This window comes from Strix aluco, chromosome Z, assembly GCF_031877795.1.
Source record: "Strix aluco isolate bStrAlu1 chromosome Z, bStrAlu1.hap1, whole genome shotgun sequence".
NCBI classification, from domain to species: Eukaryota; Metazoa; Chordata; class Aves; order Strigiformes; family Strigidae; genus Strix; species Strix aluco.
In genome coordinates this window covers 49902007-49922586 of record NC_133971.1, presented here as the reverse complement: position 1 = coordinate 49922586, position 20580 = coordinate 49902007, and the positions used below count along the sequence as shown (strand labels likewise).

The 20580-nt window shown below is 40.7% G+C and overlaps 1 protein-coding gene across 5 annotated transcripts in view; it reads right to left on the bottom strand.

Moving 5' to 3' along the window:
- SEMA6A (semaphorin 6A) overlaps positions 1-20580 on the bottom strand; it is a 115412-nt gene that overhangs the window by 26681 nt on the left and 68151 nt on the right. For 2 of the 5 annotated variants that reach the window (XM_074812453.1, XM_074812456.1), the window contains 10 exons: positions 20241-20329; positions 19112-19329; positions 16153-16284; positions 13198-13353; positions 11643-11819; positions 10783-10923; positions 10614-10694; positions 8507-8565; positions 6679-6699; positions 6496-6546 (listed from right to left, as the gene is read on the bottom strand). In XM_074812453.1, the coding sequence (XP_074668554.1) occupies positions 6496-6546; positions 6679-6699; positions 8507-8565; positions 10614-10694; positions 10783-10923; positions 11643-11819; positions 13198-13353; positions 16153-16284; positions 19112-19329; positions 20241-20329 (1125 nt within the window). The remainder of the gene's footprint in view (positions 1-6495; positions 6547-6678; positions 6700-8506; positions 8566-10613; positions 10695-10782; positions 10924-11642; positions 11820-13197; positions 13354-16152; positions 16285-19111; positions 19330-20240; positions 20330-20580) is intronic. The other 3 variants (XM_074812454.1, XM_074812455.1, XM_074812457.1) reach the window with 2 other exon arrangements.

The window sequence follows — 20580 nt, the reverse complement described above, 5'->3', positions numbered from 1 at the left end:
GAAGGGGAATGCCAGAAGAGCTACAAAATGGTGACATCAGTGCCCCCAGGGGAATGAAGGACTGCCCAACACTGGCGTGCTTGCACTGCAGCACTGCCCCGCAGATGAGAAATACGCAAGGTCCGTCAGCCACTTGCAGCCACTTGCACTCCTGCCATCGGCCCTGTCTGAGCTGATGGTCCAAAATGGCTCTGAGATAAGCATGAAATCCAACATCATTTCTGCTTAGAGTGACAGTGAAGACAATGCCTTACTATGTGGATCTGCCCAACCACCCGTGCATGACTCTAGCAGATGCCTTTTTTCCATTACAACTACTCTAGACATTGTTACTGCTGTCCTGAATAAGGGCTGATGAGCTCCTTGCCTATCAAACAGACACTAACAAACAGCATGTTCACAGGACATGCCCAGCTAGAAACACTGCAGTTTTAAGAGTGGTTCAGCTGGGGCAGATATGTTTGTGGACTCATACATCCTTTGCAGCTAGATCCTGAGAAATACATAAGCACCCAAAATGCCTGGAGTGCCTGGAGTCTACTGTCTCTGAAAGATGGCTCCAACCTGGACTTCCCAGTGGCTTGGGTTGCTTCGTCACTGCTGGGGAGGGGGCACCAAAACTCCATCCACACCACAACATTTTGACCTCAAAACCATAGACGTCTCTGAAAGTTCTTTTTCTGCACATGTATCAAAATGAATTATTTTCAGCAAGACTTAGGGAGCTCTGGGACTGGTTAATTTGATGTGGAGTAGCTATACCTCCTTTTACCTACTTTCCTGAAAGAGTCCATCAAAAGTGGGGTTTTTGAAACATGCTCAAACACAAACTAACAGAATCCAATTATTCATACAGAATGGCAGATAATGCTTTCTCTTCAGGTAATACCAGACAGACTGACAGAAGCCCTCCATTCTCCTGCCTCCTTTTTAACAGCTCAGCAAATTAATTTTCCTTCCTTAGATGTGAGTGTCACTTGGAGAGGAGTCCAATCAGCAGGCTACAGACTGCCCTAGCAGGGACCCTCTCCCTGCTCCTTCCCTTAATGTTGGTTTCAGTGTTTAGAAAAATAATTTGAGACTCACTGGGGTAGAGATAGAGCAACACAAGGAACACAAATTTAAAGCATTACGGAGAAGGCTCAGAGTCGTGCAGGTAGAGACTGTACTTCTGTAGTTTATTTTAAACAGTCACTGGATAAGCATTAAGCTTTCAGAAGCTGCATGTCAAAAAGGCTGCTTTAAATGGCTTCTAAAGCCATCAGCCCCAGTTCTCAGAAGTGCAGAGAGAGCTGATGAACCTAGATCCCTAATTCCACTCCAGCAATCAAAAATCTAAATGTTGGCCACCAATGCTCCCAAGCTTTTTTATGCACCCATGTGCTTCGTTTTATCCAGCCCTTTCACCAGCTTCATGGGGTTGAACCACTGATGAAGTCAGCAAAAAACCTGCAACTCCTATTAAGATGCTGCTATGATTTAAAGAAGTCCTGCTGAATATTAATGGTCTTAGAGGAAGAAAATATCTGTGCTCCTCTGTATATTTTCGAGGAGTCCTTTTGATATATTGCACAGCACTAGTGGCAGCACTTTTGACTGTGTTTTGCATAGAACGTGGACACAACTAACTCCTTTAACTGGTATGCTTCACAAGGAGAATTGGTCAAATTCATGGTGTTCTCACCACAAAGCCAACCTTCAGCTACTACACCTAAACATTATACAATTTAGCTCTGGACCTCAGGCTGAAGGCTTATACTGGTAAGCGTACTGGATTATTTTCTACCTCTCATGATAGGAAGTGTGGTTTCTCCCGGCCGTCTTTCTTTAACACAGTGAATTAAAGGCTGTATTTTGCTGAAGACAGAGCTTTTAATGTCGCTTATATAGAAAAGACAAGCCAAATATTACCCACTTTGAAAAGGTTTTCATAAGCTACAGCATGGGTGGGAGCATTGATAACACACACTTAGATGGATGATGGACTCTGATCCAAACATGCTGCCTCCTCCACAACAGTCTTGCAGCAGGGCTGCTTGTTTCCAAAGGACACGTAGAGGTCCAGCGACTGAACACATGTGCCCTCCTGAAGCAAGAATATGATGCAGCGTGAAAGTGTTCACCCCTACACCATTTTACGCTTGTCAACTCCTGTGCTTATCCCCAAGAAGTAAGAGAAATAACAAGACAGAGAACAGGCCAGAAAATGGAAATTATGAGATTTCCATGTCTTCTTTTCCCTAAGTACTAAACCACAGTGCCAGCATTCATGGAGTTCCAGTCTCTAAGTTAAAACCCATTCAGCAACCACAATGAGGTGTACAATATTTGTTCAACCTACAAATAGTGCTGCACTCAAAACAAGAAAGCAATTAGTCATAGCTTGATAAGGAGGTAAAAGAGAAGAAAATCTTGCTAAGCAGCAAACATATTTTATGCCTGTGTTTGATATGCATTTATACGTCCATACCTCTGTCCAGACACTTTAGGTGTGCTTAAAGGGGAAATTCTAAGGAAAAGCCATAAGTATGGTTAAAGAAAAACATTTCTTAATGCAGTAATCTAAAGGAAATATATGCCCAAGGGACACATTTTCTGGAAAAAAAAAAAAAAAAAGGTTTCCTGGACCACATGCTGCAAATACATAGAGAACTTCTTCATAACGGAAAGCTACGGCTTTGTGAAGATATTAATGTGTACCAGATGGTCGTTAGGTAAAGAAGGGTTTCATACAGATGTGAGAAATCAGTCTATTTGCTGAGAAACAACTGAGAAACAACCTTCCACACCTAATCGAGATAAACTTTTTTTCACTAGATTTTGAAGAAGCAGGGCAGGAGCAGATCAGACCTTAACAGGCTGTTCCACTTGTGTTAGAGCTGTATTCTGGAAATACTACTGGGCAGTGGCTGCTCCCATAAGCAAGTATCACTGTGTCCTGTAAGTGCCTGGATAGCCAGTCCTGCTGGGTGAATTTCACCTCTGAGCAGAGTGGCATCACAAATGGATGAGCTAGTTAAGTTTCTCTCATAAACAGAGAAAAGCCTGAAGTGGCAGGCAATCCAGTCCTGGCCCTCTCATACACAGCCATTATTAAACCTTACAATGTGCTGTATAGTTTGCAACATGTAGTGGGCCTTTTTTTTTTCCATTACACCATTTTTACCACTGTGACTATGTAAATAGACTTCACTGCAATTTAAAGAGGTTTTAAGCATATCTGAGACGTGACCAGTACCTCTATGTTAATATCGGTTAATAACTAAACAGCTAAAAAACCAATTCTGCCTTTGTTTTAAAACAATCTGAAAAACTGCAGACACAGTGCTTTTCGAACTTCTTTGTTTAAAACAAACATGTAAAAATCAAAATAGACACAGTTTTAAAAAAATCTGGTTTAGGTGCTTCCATTATTTGCAGAAACTTTTCATTTGGAGTGCTGTAATCAAGTAACAGAAGGAGAGTAAAAAGCACTTAGTGTCTACAGGCACGGATAATGATTCAGAAGGGCTGCACTTCTGTAACTATAGCTCTTTCTGAAGTGCACTTGTAAAATATACGGAGGTTTTTTGCAGGTTTAAAACAAAGACAAGGATTCAATATGTATTTGATAGTTGCTCTAATATGCACGAGTCATTAGGATCTCAGAGGTTAAGATGTCTGCACACTATCCTATTAACAGCTATAGCAACCTAATTAGACAATTAGGGGGAAAGGCTAAATCAATACTACAGAGGGAGAAAGGACTATGGCTAGGGGGTAAAATAAGGGCCCAATTCACTAAGAATTGACGTTTCCAAAGGTAATTGAAGCTGCTTACAATTTTGCAGAGGAATCTAGCCTAATCTCCTTGCTTAAATATGTGGCTCTTGCATAATTTTTCTCTGACCTAGCCTGCTATCTCCTCCTTGGGTGTCAAAAAGGATGCACTTGAACAGTCACCTGTGTGGATTTTGCACTTTAATTGTTTACAACCAATCACATGAAACTGCCCAGAAAACAGAGCCCACCTGCCAAATTCAGGAAGACGCTGATGCCAAGAATGCAAAGATTAAGGGCTTGGTTCTCCTTTCACTCACACTGCTACAGATTTGCAGTAAGTCTGTTGAAGTAAGCTGATTTATAGTGGAATAATCAAGGGAATCAGGCCTTAAGACTTCTTTTGCAACTGGAGTTTCAGATGCCTTTGGATATATTTAACCCACTGGATCCAAAAGCACCCTGAGCATTCACTCGCTTGGCATTCTGGTATATTCCAGAGTTCTGAGGTTTAATCTATTATGAAATACCATTTACTTATGCATTTAACTGTACTCAGTAACATTAAAATGCAGCATTTATAAAATTTTCATTTTCTCAAGAAAAAAATTACTCAGAGCAGTCACTACAGTTAGCAAACACGAACATATTTACTGAGACTAGTTTACCACCTCATGCTGGAATTTTTAACATTCCTCATGTGGAAGATCAGTAGAGGTGACTAGCACATTCCCTTTCGTATTTTGCCATGGTAAGTGAAAAGAAAGACTGACTGCAGTAATATCAGAATGGGTATTTTAACAAACCCATAAAAGGAAGAGCTGACTTGCCTAGAGACCACGTTATCAGGATGTACCTGAGGATGGTCAGTGAAATAATCCATGAAAGACAGGGCACGAATGGGAACCAATGCTCATGTGGGTCAGCATTTCTCTATTGCATCTGGCTGTAGGGTACTGCTTTAAGAGCTGGGTTAATTCACATAGTCTGTCTTTGGGCTTGACATGCCTGGACAGTAAAATGAACTCCCTTTTGTTACCTGTGCTCCCTGGGACTGCTGCTTTTTTCACTCTGCTGCTCACTTGAATCACTCTTCTGCTTTCTTGGTCAGATTAAAATAACAGTTTTTGCTAAAGTCCCTACTAATATGGTAGCTGACAAGATCCAGAACTATAGCCCCACACCTATAACTGTGCAGCCGACAAATGCACTTAGAAGCAGGAAACGTAGAACATTTCTGGCACATCAGCAGTGTGCCCAAGGCCATTTTCTTTATCTTTATATTCAGCAGTACAGATTTTAATATTACTGTTCTTTAATTACTGCTCTGTGCATTGGAAATATAGCAATTTTCAAATGAAAGAAAGTACAAGCTGTATATGCATATGAAACCAGAAGTCTTCCATATATTATGAAGTCTCGACTTGTCTTTGATTTTGTACATTCCCTTCACAGGTTTTCATTATCATACTTTCAAACAAGTTTCACCTGCACGTTTTCCATTTCCTGGTAATAAACAACACAGGAAATTTGATTTTATTTTTACAAATGTTGAACAGTATTACTTTGCCTCCAGTTATTTATATGCTGCTGTACTGAGCTGCCATTGGTTCTGTTTTGTACCTACATATTTTGCAGGCACAAGATTAAAGGATCAATTAAATGCTCATCGCAACTGCACATTAATCTACCTCTTGCTACATTCAGCCAAACATATGGTTAATTTTCCCTAGGTCTGATGAACTGCTAGTCTTGTACAGCCTGAAAGCAACTTCACAAGCAAGCTCCCATCCCACATGGAAATTTGCTATTGACTTCACTGGGAGCAATACCACACATCCTCTTAGCTTGTGAGTACTTGTCTTTGATCAGGATGTCTATAAAGAGAAACTATTGCAATCTAAGTCTAGGTTTGAATTTAAAGTGATTATTTATTCTGCAATAATTCCTCATGAAGACATTTATTCTGCACTTCAAGTATCAGTGTAATCCACTTCCAAACATACAGAACAAAGTGGTGGAAAGTACTGTGAGCACAGATTAAGAGCTGCCTCATGGGAAACTGCTACTCTAGGCTTGCAGAAATGCTCCTCTTCAGATCAGGTCATTTAATTTGCTATATGAATCCCCTTTTTTTTTAACAGATTAGGCCCCATTCAGGCATTAAGATACTGCAAGCATGGACAACATAAATGACTCACCCTAGAAGTGACAGGAACCTTCAGCAATCAAGGCATAACCCAGTCTCAACTCACATGGGTAACAGGCTGATTTTCCTTATGGGAGATCTTTCTGTAACCCAGTGACAGTTCCTCTCCTTTCCCTAAGGTACCTCTGACTGGTTGCTGTAGCAGTCAATGACACCAGCCTGGACGACTCATGACTGAGATGTGAGCTGCTATCTTGTTTTTCCTGGCAAACAGGTAAGATGCATCACTGTACTCAAGTGTTCCTTTGTCTGAGTGTTCAGATGAAGCATGCTCTTAATGATGTCTTCTGGTATGCCATTAAAGTAGGCCATATTTGACTTTAATTCAATGAAGACAGTTTTGAGGGAGGACTAGAAAAGAGGGATTGAAAATCAAGAGGTATGACTTAATCCTAGTTGTAATTAGTGAATCAGGCCCTCAAAACCAAGACAAAACAAGTCAAAAAGGGTAACAGCTATTTGAGTACAGGAACTACTATCTAACACAAGAATCTGGGGAGAATTTTTAAAAACACCCATAAACTGACCATACACTGTGTCGTAAGACATTTCATGATCAGGTGAAGCAGTTGAAATGTCTATGAACAAAATAAATTGGGAAGAAACATTAAATAAAACAAAAGTATGAAAATACTTAAAAGTTTAGTAAAAAGTGATTCCTCCAAAATGGATTTGCTGTCAGTAAATAATGAAACTAAGAACTTCCTTACCATTCAGGGCTACGAAGGAATCTGAAAGACAAATAACAGGGGAAAAATCATTATTTCTCTCTCATTTTTTCTTTTTAATAGTTTGCTGCTAGCAACCTTTTATGCTTCAGCTGATATTTATATGTATGTGATTAGTACCCTAAGGACCCAGGCAAAACTAATATTCAGATATAAACAAAACCAATGTCCGGCTTTGAAAGTGTTCATGACCAGCCCTGTGCAAGGGATAGCAAGTGGGAAGGCTAGTGCCCTCCCTGCCATGGGTTTCTTTGCAAGATCAAGTCCAAATCTAATGCAAGACACTACAAGTGATTCAGCCGGCAATGTGAATCAGTGAGGACAAAACTCACATGACCCAAGACCACATGAAGTAATAAGATCAGCTGGGTTAGCAGGGAGCGAAATCTACCCCTGTGCAGTGTCAAGGTTCAATGCATCATTCAGGGCTAAAGAGGGACTTAAGCAGGGTATGGGCTTTGTTGCTCTCTGCACAGGAGCAGATATCTGTCCATGAGCACAGTGTGCTGCTTCTGAATAATTTCCTACCCTTCTTCTATATTTAACTGGTATCAGGTACACTCCACTCCTTTCTAACCTATTTGCCCAAGGAGAGTAGAACTGGCTGAAAAGGGCAAAGTTGCACCAGCTGGGAACTGACCTGATTTTGGTGCTAACCCATTTTACAGGAGCACAGGAGGGACTATGTGTACACCTCCTTCAACATACTTAGAGACAGCCTACGTAACCCTATCTTAGAGCAGAGGCAGAGAGAGGTGTAGCTGAGATGGGGGACACGCAGAGGCTAAATCCTTGTACTCGTTCAAGCACAGTGATCACAGTAATAAATGGCTCTTGAACAAGGATGCACAAGGCATGAGAAGGTCCTGGCTTTCTCCAGAGCAGCTGGCCTGCACTGTATCCCACTGCACATTCTAGACCTCTGTTATTTTGCTCTGTATTCCTAAAGTAGTGACTCTCTCACTGTACATTACTTCCTCAGCTTCAGTAATTTTATTGCATCTACAAGCATCAGTGCAGATTACACTGAAAAGAATGTGATTCTTGATTTCATAAGGTATAATAATATTTGGGGTTCAGAATTAAACCAACCTTAGCAAGAACATTTCGAACGAGAGCTGTCCTGATCAGATGTTGGTACTCCTCAAGCCTCAGGAAACAGCATGCAAGCAGTGCAAGCTGTGCACATTTAAGCATCTCAGTGCAAAACATAAATGTTTAAAGACTGTGTTTAAGCTTCTAACTCACAATGTCAGTACCTAAGGTTTACCATTAAAATTTCTCAGGCAAGGTCAGTAGTGCCTGACCCTTAATACCATTATGTTGTCCACCCTGTGTGTAAAATCCACTAAGATTCACAAACTAAATAGTTCCCACTTCTTGATCCAGATTGAAAGCTGAAGGTATATTTCACTGTCTCCCTGTCCTGCATGGGAATGTAGTTCAAATCACGGTCTACACCAAGAAACCAAGCCATTTCTACATAAACGACCCAACCACCATGGCTAATAAAGACAATGAACACACAATTCATTATGCCTTTGCTATAATGAATATCCTCTAGAACTGAGGTTTTCTCACTACACAACTGCTTTGAAATCCAGTATTTGTAAAAATCACACCAACCAGGCTATCTTCTTTAAATACATTTAAACAACCATTGCTCTTCTGAACCTGCATCATTAGGCTCAGTTGCTGTTCCTGTTGTGGCTTACATTGTACAAAAGAATGCCTGACAGGTAATGGTGATTTGAGGCATTCAAAGGGATGCTGTGACACATGGTAAATAGAGGGTAAAAGCTTTGCTTACTTTGGCAGTCACCCAGGCCATCTGTATTGCCATGTTCTATGTCCTGTTCAAATGCCAGTCTAAATAACAGAAAGAAACAAAACAGTATGAATAACAACAGTCACACAGGCACTACCAGAAAGAAATTATCACACGTGCAACTGAATAAAGCCCCACCGTGAAACTGGCCATTTCTTTGGAACTTCCATTCAAAGGCTGAAAAATTGCAACACAGACATTCAAGTTATTCATCACTGCTTAATGATTTCTCGGCTTCTGATGATGCTTTGTCTTTTTATTATTACTTTTTAAAAATCCACTGCATGCCTCATTGTTGAGAGAGGAAAACAGATTTATATTTTTTAATATATGAATGAATCTATATATCTATATATAGATATGCATATATCTATAATATAATATATATATGAATATGTCTATAATATGTAATATTATCAGGAGCAATTATGATCCTACCTTAACTCATCCATATAGCAGACAAGGTGCACTGACACTGACATGAGAAGGAAGCTAACCCATTGAGTAGGCACTGTGTTGGGGGAAGACAACCTGCATCTCAGCAATCATTTAGGTACTGCGCTGGATGAGGCTGCAAGATGTAAGGTCCAGTCCACAGAAAGCATTCCACTGAACTCAAGTGGCTCTACTGAAAAACACTCACAGGCTATTCTAGCTGACATGCCCAGTTTACACTCCTAACCTCTGCCTGGGATTTTGGATAACTAGTGAAACTGTTTTTCCAACTTCCTGTATGGTCAAAGGTGAATGACAAGAGCCTTGGAAAGCCTTCAACAAAAGCCCTTGTCTATATTAGCTAGGATACTGCCCTTGAGGCATAATTACCCTTGCAAGCACCTCATTCCCAACTCCATGTTCTTAAAACTCCTGCTCAACTGTCACCTACTCTAGGAGGGCACCTAACATCTCTGCCTCCTGTTGACTAGTTTAGAAGTTCATCAGACATCTTCACAGCTGATCTGGATCTCCTTCCTACATGCTATGCATTGGACAGAAAGTGACCTGCCTTGCTTGCCTCTGGACTGCACCACTGCAAGCTGCACTGCTTCTGTCTTGATGGATCTATTGATAAACACAGGAGCTGCTTTTAACAGTAAGGTACAGAAGTCCCCTACAACTTGCCACGGAAGTGCAAGAAGACTCAAGCACTTTGGCAATGCTGAGAAAACCTGATACGGACACAGGTGCATTTTAACATTATTCTACCAAATGTCCAGTCAGGAACAGTCCACACTGGACTGTCTGTATATGTAAAGCATATACAGACAGATATAGCTATAGCATCCCCAGTGGCCAAAACAATTTGAATTCAAATAGCTAATTAAGAACTTGACACAAGCACAGAGATGATAACTCATCCATTATATACTGAAGACCTGTACAGAAGCAAGGTTAAGTGGGGTCAGCTGTGGGGCTGTTGAGGTTGTGTGATGTTTGTGCTACACTTCCACCACTGCCTTGAGGAAGTATAGCTGTACCTCAGAGTGGGCAAGCATGAGGTGTGTCAGATGTTGCCAAGAAATGAGAGCTCTGAAGTGGGTCTGCTCCCTGCAAGGAGGCTTTAGTAACCACATTTAAACAAACCTTCACAGACTTTCATTATTATAAAATAATTAAATTCTACTGTTAAGCAAGGGGAGATCCAGCACTTCTCTGAATCAGAGCTCTTACTGTGCTCTGTGATTCCTCTTAGTAATGCACACTAAATTAGAAGGACTGGTTTTGTTTGCAGTGGACAAATTGCTTCAGTAATTTAATTTGGATTCTATTGCCTCTTTAATCAGCTGTGATGGCTCCAGTGTGGGCTGGTCCAGACACAGCCATCCAGTTCCCTCCTTTCAATAACACACGGACCTTAGTACAGCTCTTTCATTTTCTTCTTCCTCCTCTTTCATCAGTTACAATCAGCTGACAGTTCACGTCAGAAAAATTTGTGAGACATTTCAGAGGTGAATGCAAATAAGGTAGAAACAAACACTTCCCACATTTTTCCTTCCCTCAGAGCCTCATGTTTCAAATAGCTCTGCCCAAGACTGCCCGGCGCCACCACCAGAGCTTCACGACCTGTCCAGCCAGAGCTCTTACTCACTTGGAGCCAAGGACCAGCTGTGTGCACACCCCACTCTCCTTCACCCATCCGCAGTAGGGGTCTCTGGAGGCTATGCAGGCCCTTGAGAAAGAAGAATACAAGGTGGCATTCGTAAGTGCTCCCACCTTCCCCATGCCTGGTGTGCAAGCTTCTGACAGAAAACACGTACTTTTTGCATTTGCCATGACGCTCACAACGTCCCAAGGGAACCTTGATGACACAGGTGGAGAAGGCGACATACAGGGCACTGCTTGGCTTGTCAAGCTGCATGCCCACAATCCGTTTGTCCTCTACACTGTCGTAGCTGCACCTGATTCGAAAAAAAGTGAGATAAGGTTATACATGAGTTCTGCTGGGAAACCAGATGGAAAGTTAATGATGCCTCAAGCTGAAAAAACACCCCGAAAACAACTCCTACAAAAAAACCCTGAGAAAGGTAGAATTGAACAAACCAAGGAAAAAGAACACACAATAGCCACTAAAACACTGACAGACATATAAGTGAGTATTAAAAATGCATGGGACAGGGGAATAAGGAGTGGATAGAGACGGCACACCAGACAAGCTTTCTGAGAGCCCTTCGTTTTTTGTGTTTATTCTTCTCCACCACTCAAAGTAGCTGAAATTTCTGCATGATTATGGCCCACTTCAAAGCCCCCTTAGGCATATTTGAGGAAGGCTGAAATGTGGGAAATTTCCCTTGGAAAGTGGCTTGCTGTTTGTTGAGTTATTTGGAGAGGAATCAGGTTTTTTACAGGATCAGAAAATTAAAGTTCCTTTGCATAACTTCACTTTTAATTATCCATCAACTACTGCAGAGGATGGGCTATTTTCTACACATACTGAATAAAAAATATCTTATTGCAATGTAGAGACTGATAAGCAGACATCCCCTCACCAAACAATTTAAAATTACTCAAAAAACTTGGCTTCTCTAACCACTTCCCGTTTTGTGGGACAACCTACTCTCTGGGAAACCGGGAGTTCAAAGTCACCCATACATGAGTACAAAGAATCAGATATACACACTTTTCAGGATTGTAAACGTTCATCTCCTCCAGGAAAAGGCTGTCATTTAGGAAACCACTGTTTCCTGTCCGTGCCAAGAACTTCAGGATGATTCCTTTCTCTGATCCCAAGAAAACCACGGTGTAGTTCTGATACGGCCCAGCAGCAGAGTCCACAGCAATCTTGGTCAGGCGGTATCTAGAAGAACAATACAGCATTTTGCATCACTTGGGATCAGATTGTTATTTTATTTTATCACTTTCTCCACTTCAGATAACTGTGTGGTAGCCTTTTAACAACTATCTAACATATTTAAGCACTTTTCCTAGCTGAATAACCCTATAAGTTAACAAAGACTATACCAGTTTGGCTCCCCAAATAGTAGGGAATTTTTGTGTGTTTGTTTGCATGTCCCTATGTCCAATAGATAGCAGAAGTGTTTGCAGAAAGCTAAAGGGGTGCTAAGAGTCTTTCCAATCAAAAGCAAAGTACTAGTCTGGTGACTTCCTCTGGCAGGGAAAGAAAATCATCAAGTGAAATTTATTTTTAATTGCAAGTTCTGTCACATTAAAAGCAGCGATAATGATCTACATACAACTTTTTTGGCAAGAAAAGCTGTGCCAGTGCAATAGTGAGACACTAAACACCATTTTACCTCACTAAAAATAATCACAAAACTGCCACTAAGCAAGTTCAGTGCAGAGGTGATATTGAATCTTGGAACTATGTAATTTATTGAAAATGAGTACTGGTGATTTGGTACCAGTTACCTGGTACTGGCGATCAAAGGAAGGTGCTCTGCAGAGCTTGCTGCTCTCATCTTTGGTTGGAGGTACAGAACCTGACATAAAAACCTGATGGAATATATGTTACTAAAACTAAGTCAGGCCCTTCCAGAGCTAAACACTATCCAGCACAAAACTCTACCCTTGTATGGAGGAAGAAAGGGAAATATGGCAAAAGTTAGTTACATTATTCTGTTTACAACTGGAGGGTAGATAAGTAGTATAGTGACCACAGCACGGAGTGGGAATGTATTTTGATTGGAAGGGGATGGCGTATTTGACGCTTGCTGATTTATGAGTCTCTGTTCAAATCTCTTCATTAGTAATTTTCTCTTGCTGCCATAGAAAGAACACAAATTATGTGACTACTTCTGCCTGTACACTTCTGTAAACATTAAACCATACCAGTACATATCCTGACAGACATCTTCATATCCTGTGAACACATCCTGGCAGACATGTTTGTAACCTGTGTTCAAATGCCTGGGCTGTCTGCTGATCCTTGCCCAAATACTGACCCATAAACCAAAAGGCTGGTCAACCTTCCCTGCACGGCATTTCCTCCAAGATCTGGTTTCAGCACAGCGTGGTTGGAAAGGACTGAGGTTTTTTCCTATCTTGAAAGCTGCTGAGGGAGTTCTGTGACATCTGCTCAGCACTGCTATCATTCCTAGCTGGATTCATGCCCAGCACACCAAGGATGTTTACTGAGTTTGAGAGTATTCTGAACCAGACTATTAGCACAACTTGACAGCTATGATGAGGACAAGAGTCCACCTGGAGGTACACACCTGACCATTGTTCTCAGGAACCAGGGTCGATTGACAATGGAAGGTACAGCCTCATCCATCAGTGGATGTGTTTTGATGAAGTTCAGAGTATCATCCGGGAACTCGTTAGAGGTTACATATTTTTCTAATGATGTAGAGCCAGCACAGCAACCAGGCCTAAATAAAACAAGAGGGTAAAGCCAGAACACTTATTTGATGCCTAGTGGAAATTTCCTTTTGTAATGAAGCCCTCAGTGAAATCTGATGTGCATTACAAGCATCTAAATGGATGATTGAGAAGACTAGTGGACTTGTTCAGCCCCTCAGGGGAAGCTTAAAATCCTGCTCTATCCTCCACTCAAAAAGGCTTAACATGTCACTTAAAAGCACCGACATTTCTTCAGCAGGAGTGCGACACACACAGTTTGTAGTTCATCCACTCACATGGAACCTAATTACTATATGTGTGCATTGGGCTTGATGCGGCCTACTGGCACAAGTGCTTTCTGATCTATAATTTGCCTAGTTGACTGCTCTTTACTGGAACAAAAGCAGTCCCCAACATACAAAAGGAACTTGATTTTTTTTTTAGCATGTGTGAAAGAATGCTTGCTTTCATTCCTGTCTGGTAGAAAGCATACTAGTGGAGAAGACAACCCAGGAAGCATCCATGTAAACATTAGTTTTACCCCTTTTCAATCTGGAAGACAGAGGACTGAGGACTTTCACTGAAAAGTTATCTAATCATTCTTCTACAACTTAAAATGCAAATCTGCTCACCCTATTCCTAAAATCTACCCTGCTCCTCAGAGGTAACTTAACCTTCCTGCCTGGACAGGTCACCTCCTACACAGGAAGTAGCAAAATGCTTTGCTTGTTATTAATATTTTGTGGGTTATTTTCTCCAACAAAAGGTCCATTTGATCCCATTTCCTAGAGCATTATGATTCTTCAAGTTTTTGAGCCACTGTGAGATGGGAAGATGAAAGATGGACCACCCACTCATAAACATTATGCAGTGTCCAATTTTAATCTGCTCTGACGTGGGTAGAGCCACTGACACGAGTGAAGTAATGCTAACTGGAACAAAATATAGTGCTGGTCCTATTATATCTGTTGTTCAGATTTAGATAAACATTAAAATCTCAGGTAACTAAATGTTATGTAAGAAGGTAGCAAAGGACTGGAGGGGACTAGCTGGGTCAATGAGTCTGGTCCCACACACACAATGAACACTACAAGCAGAGACTGTGTGCTCTGACTCTTCGTATCCAAAATATATTGGTTGTCTTGTAACTGCATATAGAATTAGCAATAGAGGGACAGAAGGAGAAACCAAGGGCATCACTGGTCTTCTAGGACCTTGCAAGGGCACTGATTCAGGAGGTGACATTCCCAGGGAACTGTAAGGAGCAGCGTATGCCCTTTGGCACTGTGGTGCCTAGGGTACAACTAATCTGGAGGCCTATTTCCTCCTAAATCCTAATCACATGATTGGATTAATCCTGTTTTAATCTCAAAACTGGTTTAATCAAGTAAACATAAAATCAAGTTAACACTGCTGTGCACCTTGGCCAAAAAGGGAAGCAAGGACGCTGAAAGGCTCTGGTATGTTTCTGAGAAATATTAGGATCAATAGGAGCAGTAACGTTTCTGCACCATACTGAGATATCCAAATATAAATGACCTTATTTCAAAGGCGTCTTGTGCCTCTCATGCATTTCGACATGAGTTAGAAGTAATGATTATTTCTATTAAGCAGATACACGAAACAGGGTTCACCGATTCACTTCACGTTATCTCCTGCTGGCTTAGAAGAAGCAGTATTACCCCATCTTCATCATAACTGTTAGCCTGCTATTGGCTCATCCCATGAACTTATAATGCAACTTTCTCTTCTTCCTTCCCTCTGAAAGAGAAGATGTCTCTTCTCCTTTTCCCCTTCCCTGCCAATACTCTCTGAGTTCCAAACAAATGACCTCGGAGCCCTCGTGCAGCCTTGTACTACCAAGGCAGCCCATCATGTCAACAAGTTGTTGAAACACTGAAGAAAGGAGAAGAAAATCCAGCAACAGTGCTAACGGGTGCCTTACTAAGGCTCAGACTGAAAACAGACACAGAATTTACCAGATTTTCCAGTCACCTCCAGGCTCTTCTCTTGAATGACAACTTCAGAATAAAGACAGCACAGGAATACTATACTCGGCAACTCTAAAACATGATTGGCCAAATGTGGATTTAGGCAGAAGCTCAGTTGCCACCACAGAGCTTCAAATCTGTTTTTCTTTTGAAGTTATGTGAGATAGCAGAAGCAATGTAAAATTTACATTAAGGTGGTAGAGCTTGACTGAGATAAATTAATTTGCTTTATCTACATTCGTATTATATTCTCAGAGCAAAATGACGCTGGTGTAAATGAGTTAACAAATGGCTGTCAGCAGCAGCTTGCATGAAATGGGTGCTTGTAGGAAATACGAAGAGAGTGTAATAGAGAAGCCACATGCAAAGAGGAGGGAAGAAGAAGCAAGGAAAATAACTCATAGGAGGAATGAGGTAAACTGAATCTCCATTTTGATGGAATGCTGTTTTTTTCCTCCCCATGATGCATCCTCAGTGGCACATAAATTGCATGTTAACCACACAACAGCAAACCGCAGAACTGGTGCAGGCTTTGTAATGATATAATGATATATAAATAAATATCTATTACTGAACCAATTTGCAGCAGGTGTGTAACACCACTCTTAAGTGATAGATTATTCTGACCAAGTGGATCTGATGCTGGCCTGATTTATGTTACACAAATCTTAAGTGGACAAATTTTCACTTGCATACCTTAGATCCAAATGCAACTCAACTTCTCTTTAACAACATGTATCTTCAATTGTATCTGCAACTTACAAGGCTGTTCAAATTATCAAAAACCTCTGTTCTGTGGTGCAGGAACAGAACAATATCACTATCCATGAAACATACCTGGGCTTGGGCACTCGTTCATCAGGAACTGGTGTCCATGTGGAGTCTGGAGACTTTTGTTCTTTGAATCTCCCAGTAAATACATTGGCGATGTCAAGCATATCATAGGCACAGACTGCAGAGCCAGGGATGCTGCAAAGTGACATTTCCCAGAAATTGTTACTCATTCTGCAGTTATGCATAAAATCTTGAGTGAAAAACATGCTGTATAGAAGTCTTCCTGTCACAGGCTACTCAATCCTGAACTCTGTAACCTCTCAGTATTGACAGGAAAAGCCAGCCCCATGGAAAAGCCTGAAACATACCAATCAGCAGACAGCTCCTGCCAGCACAATTTGTTCAAAGTCTCTACAGAAAGAAGTAATTGCAATAATCTTGAAGAAGGGAAAGAATCTGGGAAACTCCTGGTACCACTGGCGATGCATGAGGAGTAATAGCCAGTCTCATTCAGAGCCCATTATTTGGAAATTTCAGTTCTTGTAAGTCACAACATCTCTTGGTATTAATTCTCACAGTCCCTGTCATTCCACAAAAATACACTGCAGACAGTTCAGAAGTTGGTGTTGATCAAACTGGGAGCATACTACAACGTTCCACTGACCTGATATTTATATGTTATTACTCCATCCTCCCACAGCCTGATCTCCAAGTTTTCCCAACGGAAAGGAGTTAACTATGCTTTGCTTAACTCAGTGAGGTGTAAAGAGCTTATAGAAGCAAATTCATTTTTGTTTTTAGATCATAAAGTTGTAAATTTCAACTTTTTGATTATTTGCATGCAACTGCACGATAGCATTGTCTAAATATAATTATATTCTTACCTACATGTTTTCTGATAGGCTTAGGGGTTTCCCATTGTCACTCACTTGGAAGCATGAATTATTCATTTATCCACCTTTCATTTTTTTACACACGAACTACTGTATTCGTGTCTGACTTTCATTGCTTGATTTTATCAGGTAAATAGCATGAACCCAGCTGGCTGAGGCTTTCAATCCTGCTTTTAGCTAGTAGGTTATTATACACCAAAGAAAAAATGTAGGAACTATAATACTGTTACAGAGAATAAAACTAAACTCATAAAGGTATATAAATTGATAGAAAAATAACTGAATATTAAAAGGTTTCAAAATGCTTATTACTGAAGGAAACAACAAGTAGGGAGACAGTCTTACTTTGAGCTCCACAGAATGTGTTTTTATATGGAAGGAAACTTCAAAGCTCTATATTAACATGATACTACACAGCAAGAGTTTTAAATGAAGGTAGCCACACACACATATGTTGATGTAACAGTTGATCAAGGGTATATTTGGCCACACACAGGACCTCATCCTAAAAGACACCTCAAGACCCACTCCAGCTAGACTTTGCACTTTGCTAAATTAAGCCCCGAAGAAAAAACAACCCTAAAATCTTGAGGTATGCTATACAGAACTATAAGTGATGAGAACTGTTCTCAACATATAACTACAAAGTTATAGAGGGAGTGCTGCAGTGAGAAGACTGCAACAGCTTTTACTCTTGAGGATGACAGTTTGCAGGTCCACCATGTGATAAAGCCATAAGGATGGAGTATGGTGGGTCACAGTCAAGCCACCTCACAACCACTGCACTACAATCATCACCAGCTCCTACTATGGGTGACCTCAGGTTAGACTGGGGAATCTCTTCCAGCTCACTCTAGGTAGAAGCTTTGTTCCAGAGATCAAAGATATTTGTTGCAGCTTTTCCTCAGTGGAGGAGGAATGGGAGAGATGCGTCTATGTCAGAGGTAGGTCTGCTAATGAGCTGTCTCCAAGCCTATAAGCCTTTCTGTCATCTTCAACGTCTGGCAAAAACTGAGGCCTATAATATAGTACCTTGATTTTAACACCAAGTATTTAGATTTTAAAATGTAGGGTTTAAGAAATTCGTGACACACCACAGGAGATACTAGCAGAGCAGGAGAACAATCTTAATTTTGAGGTAATCTCAAAATACAACCTATTTTCTGATGCTGAATCTCTGTTTGTTCACTTATTTTTATTAAGCCAATTAGTGTAAAAAGAGATCATCTTAATTTAAGCTTGTATTTCCTACTGTTGACATAATTATTCCATTGCAGTTCCTATTGTTTTGATGTCAAAACCAGTGATTATACTTTCCAGCCCCGGGTTTACTGTCATTTGAAGTCAGTTCTGTGCATGACCTCACTGAGGTCAGGCTTTGACAAGAGGTGATGAGTGTACAGCAAAATCAGATGAATTTCAGCAATCAAGTTCCCCTTTCAGCTCAAACATTACTCTGTGAAACAGCAATATATTTTTAATTAGAATGTTACTATTTTTTTAACTTCTCGGTGAGACCTCAATAATTACATACAGTTACTCTTCTAATAACTTCTGGAGAAACAGAAGTTATAATGTAAATTCTGTGCAGATGAACCCATGCTTTTGGAAAAACACATGGACAATGAAATACAGGTGTTCTGGGGACCCTCCTCCCCAGCCAGCAAAACATCTGGCTCTCCCAGGAGAAAATGCAAGAGTCAGTAGGGATGCACGAAATAACAGGAAGGAGTACTAATGTGGTTCTTGGGGGTTTAGATGTAAACAGGACAGACCCAGTCCTTTCACCGTGAGAAAAAAAGTAGTATCTCCTCTTTGGAATAACATTCTGCAAGTTACATGCTGCAAAACTTCTTGGTGGCTGGTCTGAATTATGCCCATGTAAAGAAAAGTATGTCCAAGGAATGTGTCCAGATAGTAAATGGCTGAAAGCTGCTCTAAATTATCAGATATAAAACGCAGTAAGCAATACCAGGGTATCTTAAAATGAAACACAAACTAAACACATTGTACATAATAATTACACTGTGTAAGCAATCACTTCTTGTACCTTCATATAGTAAAAAGAAACTGCAGTGAAAAGCAAAACGTAAAGGAAACAGAAGGTAAAAGGTTATTGAACCTATTACCTATTATATGGAGTGGAGAAGGTTGCTAAAACAACATCCCGGCCATTGAAATGGATAACATCTGTAACTGCCTGCAGTATGTTAAAGTAGAAGTGTGAATCGCCAGGAACTGAGCAGTTCAAACGAGCCTTGAGAAAGGAAGTCCACTGTTTTTCCAGCACTCTCTGAGATCCTCCCATGTCATTTTTGCAAACCTGAGCCACCCTTGGGAAAACTACCTGGAAGGAGTAGAGCAAAAATAATGGAGAAAATGAAATGTTTGTTTGAACTAAAAGACTTTGCTGAAATTCTGCTTTTAAAACATTTGGAATAACACAGCAAGGTGCTTAATTTAATCCCATGTTTCCATAATCTGTGACAAATAAGAAACAGAAAAATTCAGCTTTGGAACAGTGTGCTATAAAAGATAAGACTGTGGCATTTACTATACAGCCATAAATCCTTCAGGAGATCTGTTCTCAACCCATATAAAACTCATTTCCATACAGACTGCTTAGCTCTCTATTTCCCCAAACAAAAGCACATTTTATATTCACAATCCCTGCAACCCACGCTGCCTGCTCTGACTCCTGTGTTTTCAGCACTTAAAAGTATGCAAATCTTGCTGTGCATTTATTCCTGCCCTCCACCTTTGTGACCTTGGTCAGCTTTTCTGACTGCTTAGTCAGAAAGCTATTGTGAAATTAGCAAAAATGCAGAAAGTATTTAATTATTCTTTGCAGAACTGCAGAGCATGAAATTCCTGCCCCTGTTTACTCAGCACTGCAATTAAGATTTCTTAAAGAAAAATATCTCCCTGCTTTGGAATCCATTTTTAACAATTACCTACTGTGCTGAACTAACTATATTTGCCTTGTGCTTTTTATGGTTTGAAAAAAGAGATTGCAGCATACACCTCCACCATAAGAAACCAAAAGGAAACACTGTTTCCTTTCAAGACAGTGCAATGTTTCACTTCAGCCAACCTTTTGGCTTAAGCAATAGGAATCTTCTCAAAATGATGACCTTGTCATCATGATTTATGGTTCTTATTTCAAGGTCACTCCTAACAGCATTGGCCCGAGAACAGCATATGTTTTCCTCCTCCTGAATCTGACAAAGTCATTCAAGGCAATGTTTTTGCCCTTACCTTTCCCATGCTGTTGTACTCCACTGCTATTTCCCGGAAGAAGAAGTAAATGTAACTGCCATAGTCCACTGCCTGGACAAAGTACGGTTCTAGAAAAAAAAACCAGAACATCCTATTCAGGCACCACGTACAGCACATAGTATGCGAAGAGAAGCCAAATACATTCACACTAAACATCCAAAGGTGAAATGCCTGCATTAGACAAACTTGCTCAGTTTTCAGAACTAGCAACACCACCACTGCAGAAGAATCACTGTCTGGGGACAGGGCAGCTGGGGACAAGTCTGTGCAGCATCAGTGCAAGGTAGTTAAGTGTTTGCCACTAATACATCTACCCTGA